A 5,576-nucleotide genomic window follows, 5' to 3' on the forward strand; every position below is an offset into this window, starting at 1 on the left:
TGAGGTTGTCGTTGGGCTTACTGCCTGAAAACTTCATGTTTGAAGGTAGAAGTTCAAGTTATCAAAAGCGTTGAGGCATGAAATATATGTTAGTCATAATACGACTGCCCTACGCAACGTTTCGATTGCGCGAATGAAGCGTGTGAAACAATAATTGAGATTACATTTTCTGAAATAAAACGCTTACACAGCGCCATTTTAAATAACGCGAATTCATAAAAATTATTTATCTCACAGAGTTACAGTGCATTCAGTGCAGAACACTTCTGATGCGGGTTCAGACTGCTGCCGAGTTTACACCTAAACTCGCGGGAAAAATCAGAAATGTGTTGCAGAGGCGCGTCACAGACTGGACGGAACAAGCTGGACTTGCTCTCGCACTTCAGGAAGCACCATGCCATCAGTAACAGCTGCACTGCCGAGTAATTCTCAAAACTCACGAGCCTCGCCGTTTCGTCAGAGCTATTCCTCAGCGCAGTCAGCAACCCCTTGATCGACAAAACGTCGTTGAACACGTTCGCTGCATTCTCTCTCTGCGAGAAGGGCGCCTCAGCGATACACGCCATGGCCTCGAGTATTGCGTCACTGTCTGAATACCGCTTCAGTGCCAGTTCACCAATCGCTTTCGCCGCCTGTGCGCCGAGACCGGCGTATTTTACCGCCACCGGAAGCTGCTCGTCGTAAACTGGAAGCGAAAATGCAAGAGGCAGAAGCACGAAGTCTCGTACCTTGCTTACGGTTACATGCATATTCATGCTGTCGATAACCGTCCTGCCGAGTCCGTGGCGCTTTGGGCTCTTCTGCATTCTCAGCCAGTTTCGAATGAACGAGTTCGTCATGTCAGGAATGGTTTCACTCCATGGCACGTTCATATGTTCCTCCGAAATCACTGCGGCCATAACCGTATCGAGCGAAGTCCAATTGGAGATCACCGTTCTTTCAGCGTTGTAAAAGCTCCACGTCTCGATGCGTCGTCGATACGCGTGGCGTACGGAAAGCAAAATCGTCCTGACGTCGGCTTGTGATGTTTCGCCCAGTGCTATTCCGACAAACTTGAAGAAGGAAGCGTCTCCCAGAACGTCGTAAACGCGACCAAGGCAAAAGATGCCATGCCTGAGGATCGCGTTTTCTCTGTTACCGTAGTAATCCACAATCAGGTCAGAATTCGTGAAGAGGACCGCTATCTGCACTGTACACCAGGACACGTAAGTATGTACCATCCGTTGGCCGTGCCGCCGAATAAGGTCGAAAAAAACTCGCACAAATGTACCACCCGAAGCCATCACAGTAGAACGGTTATTGACTGTAATATTGTGAGCGCTGAATACTTCCGCACTGCGAGCGAGGGACATGTTTACTGTCATATCATTGAGCCAAGAATGCGCTATGGGCAACTTGACAACTCCTGATCTATCGGTATTGGCAAGAACGACTGTCATAACCTCTTGTGCCCGAATCGTTTCACTGAAGCTTACTTTTCGACCAGTTCCCCGCGAGAACTTATCACGCAGATATTCGAAGTAACGCTGCTTTTGGGAGTAGCTGCCCAAATCTTTGTATTCGACGATGACTCTCCAGAAGGCTCTTCCAGCACTCAGCAGTACGTCGCTTTCCTTCCTCCTGGTCCCCGCGTACCTGGTCCCCACGTATAACACAGAATCCCAGCCGAGAACTAGAGAGGTCGTGAGCAAGAGGCCCAACACGTCGGTCCGTTTGTCACGCATGGGCCACGTCACTCCTACTCTGGACAGCAAGTCCTTGACATCGGCAAGCTCGTCGTGGTCGCCCTGAAGGAGGGCATTGCAGCTGTTGTAAAAGACGGAGGCACGCTGTACCACACTCTGGCCTCTTGCGGGTACGTGGACATTTCGCACAGCTTGCGAGAGCCTACTGAGCATGGCCACATATACAGATTCCTGGACGGAGTACACGGGGGCGTCCCAGCCGTCACACACGTAGCGGGTGAAGCTGCGGCATGGGTTCATGGAGAGGTTCATGGACTTCCGGAGAATACTCGAATAATCGGAGCAGGCGATGCTGCTGCACACACTATAGCCACGTGGCGCTCTCTTCACAGCGTATGCCAAGATGGTGAAGCTCACAAACATCGTCCCCACAATAACGGCGCTTATCACGGTGCCCCTAGATACGTTATTAAGAAAGGACGTGCCTGGGAGTCTCAAACTTCGCATCTGAGTGAGCAAGGACGTCCATTGGCCTTTTAGCATAGCATGTGGTGATCTTAGCTTTGGCAGGTGTCACTGATGCATGTAGGCAAGCTTCAACTTCATCTTCCTTTTCTTCTTGTTTTGTTTCGCCTATGTATTGCGATGATGATTTCAGAAACAGTGATGCGCACCCACTGCAGCCCACATTATTCGTAGCTTTATTACACTACTCTAAGAAACAGCCTCATTACGTTAAGCGACGAATACAGAGGTTGGACACACAGAACAAGCCTTCTCGCTGTTTGTGCTATTCGTTTATTGAAATTTTAAAAATCTCCGAAGTGACTTTTTTTTTACATATTCATTTCGCATTTTTATTGATTCAGTACCGAAAACGAAGTTATTTATTGGAGGAGTTGAGACTTTACACTCATTTATCAAGTGGAATCGCTTGCCGTTGTCTTATCATTATGGGAATTGTATCTATCCATAACAGATGCTGTCATTCTTACAGACCGCCTGCCTTCAATGTTCTTCAATAAATGCACCTAATATGTCGAATGTTTCAGAAGTATTTTATGCTCTTGCCCCATGACATTTGCATCTAATTCGCTTGGTATGGATGCAGGTCACAAAGGTTTAACCCTCAATTAATATGCGGATGCACTTGCAGTGGCCTCACATAATAGTCCCATAATGACTATATTGCCAACGCTAGCATTTATCACCATGGCACGATTTCAAACATTTGTCACGTCAGATAACTTTGAAAAGTCTAGCTCAGCAACATCTGAGTTTTCTCATCTTAGGTACCATTGAAAAATTGATGATGATCCTTTAGGAGGGCACAAATATATATTACGAGACTACGGTGTCAAGTCCCTCCACTGAATTTTTACCTATACACAGGTCTGGTCTAGTACAGTCACCCTTCCGCCTCCACTGAAACTAAAGTGAATATCTGCATCATTTACTCTTAACATGCAGGTTGTTTGCGAATCAAAGAAAAATGCAGTTAGAAGAACCTCTCCATAGGTTAGCTTTGAATTTATCCCTTCCGGTGTCCTATCCTTTGAAACAACTGAATGGGCTTCAGTGACAGTAACGTGTGTGAATACGTATGCGATTTCCTAAGGCAAACAAAACCAATAGAATGTTAAGCTTAGGGTATGAATTCACTTCCTTTAGAATTGTATCCGCTCGTTGGGTTTTCTTTTTTTCCTGAATTTATTCTATTTTTAATCCTTGTTTTATTGTTGTGTTCTTTAAAAAAACGTTCCTATCTAGACGTCTTCGGCTGGTGGAACAATTTTATTTTCAAGATGAGGTACCGTTAATTTCATGGTCTATCCCCCGTGGTGGGTTACGTCAGCAATCTAAAGGCCAACCAATCAAACAACCGATCAAGTTCGGCCATTACACGGTTACCTTTCAAATTAACTTATGAACTAACTTATGAACCAGCGACCCAAATTGATGCAGATAATATATTAGTGATCAAAAGCCAGGATGAGAGATGTTGGAAAAGGCGCACACGAAGAAGTGAGCTAGCCCTTTATGTTTGAGCAAATATCTGATTCGTGATACTCAAAACAGCTGTTGTTTTTAAACATTTCGTTTACTTTATGAATCATTCGGTTTCTTATTTAATCAGGTAAGCTTTTTATTGAATTCAACTGACAATAATAGTTTAAAGTAATGGCGACCTAACGCACTAAATCCGGCGTAGAAAGATGTCAGTTTATTCATTTATTGAAGTCTACACCGACAAAACTGAAAAGAAAAACCAAATTTATCTGTACAAACAGCCAATCTCACTTTCACTAGTCCCGATAACAAAATTAGATCCATAGAAAAATAACGATGTTGCCACGAGCATAGAACGAGATTCGGTTACGCCTCCAAAACACATCGGTCCACCGCGTTGGTGTAGCGGTTACGGCACTCGGATGCCCATCCGCCGTGACCAGTTCGGTCCACAGTTTTCTTTTATTACTGCTGAACAATTCAAACGACAGTTAATCTTAAAAAATCAACAAAACATCGCTCCTACAATCTAAAAAACTTCAGCACTTGCAAATCACATGGAACACCTCAAAATGCCTTTCCCGTCAATGTGAGGTGACCCTCACAAGCTTTCACTGCAGAGTTCCTCGGTAAAATTTTTATCTCCACAAATCTGGATTTTCATTAACTAACCTATGTGCAGTTTCCAATGAACCGGAAACAATAGATCACTTTCTTCTCACATGCCGCCGCTTCACCTCACTGCGCCGAATAATTCTTGAGAGACCGGTGAGTATGCTCGGATTTCCAGTTAATACATCCACCTTTTTATCGTTTGGAGCCAGCCAGTTGGGTGTGGGCCGCCGTGCTATTCGGTTAGCGCTACATAAAGTCATTCAGGCAACCGGAAGGATACGCTGCTAGTGGTACTGCTAGATATACCCAATTCTTTGCCCCCCCCTTCTTCATTTTTGCTAATTTGTTTTATATATTCTGGTTTATCAAACTCTTCTGCACTTTTTCACATTTTTTTTCAAAGGAACATTATTATTGTTCTTACCTAATTTCTCTCTTTTTTTAGCAAGCGTTGTATGAAAAATTTCCATTATAAGGTACATTGTGGCCGATATCCCTTGTGGGTATGAGCCAAGATCTTCTGGGCGACAAGACAAGACAATATTGGCACTGAACGTTTATATTCAGCCTAACAATGATAGATTAAATAGGGATCGCCATGTATGGCTCCGATGTTGCGCAAATCAGTTGCCCAATTCAATAAAAAGTCAGGTCACAATTGCAGCAAAAGTAATCTTTACATTCTGCTATCGAACTTTCATTCTCCGAGAGTAGCATTTCATCAACGAGTGTTTGCCATTTGCAAGCGTTTGTGAAAGCTGTTGCGCTTCAGGCCAATTGAAAAGCGGTTCACAGCCGGTGCTAACGCTTCACCGAAATGATTTGTGTAGCAAAATGTATGATGGTAGCACAGCGCGGTGCTAGCAAAACCGGCACATTTACAATTATATTTTCACATGTACTTCGACAGACTGTTCTCAAATCAACGCTTACCACAGTGATGAGAAGGCAGGAACATTACAAGTAAATGAGTTCGACATAACTTATATTAGGACTGTTTAAAAGAAGGTCGCATCTTTACGAGCCCATGATGGAGAACACATTTACGCTCGTAAATGAAACTGTCCAAGCAGAACCTATATCTTACTAAAAATAACGAGAAAGATGTAAAAATAATTGACTCCTATTATTTCTTGTAGTGACAATTGCAGTCGTCGTGACATTTTCACAGCAAGAGTGCGTTGGCACAGTATTGAAATTGTGACGTAAATCAAGCAGCTTACTAAAGCTCGTGGCATTTCGGAAAACACGGGTCAAGAAAGGCCA

At 44.0% G+C, this 5,576-nt stretch overlaps 1 protein-coding gene across 1 annotated transcript; it reads right to left on the reverse strand.

Moving 5' to 3' along the window:
* Positions 1-239: 239 nt before the first annotated feature.
* LOC142814352 (neprilysin-1-like) lies at positions 240-2,108 on the reverse strand. The gene has a single exon (XM_075893042.1). It carries the CDS (start codon positions 2,106-2,108, stop codon positions 240-242), a length of 1,869 nt encoding a protein of 622 aa, XP_075749157.1.
* Positions 2,109-5,576: the final 3,468 nt, after the last annotated feature.

The sequence above is a fragment of the Rhipicephalus microplus genome, chromosome 4, assembly GCF_043290135.1.
Source record: "Rhipicephalus microplus isolate Deutch F79 chromosome 4, USDA_Rmic, whole genome shotgun sequence".
Taxonomy (NCBI): Eukaryota; Metazoa; Arthropoda; class Arachnida; order Ixodida; family Ixodidae; genus Rhipicephalus; species Rhipicephalus microplus.

Excerpts from the sequence above, each read along its gene's own strand:
- LOC142814352 (XM_075893042.1), bottom strand. The coding sequence starts at position 2,108 with ATGTTTGTGAGCTTCACCATCTTGGCATACGCTGTGAAGAGAGCGCCA.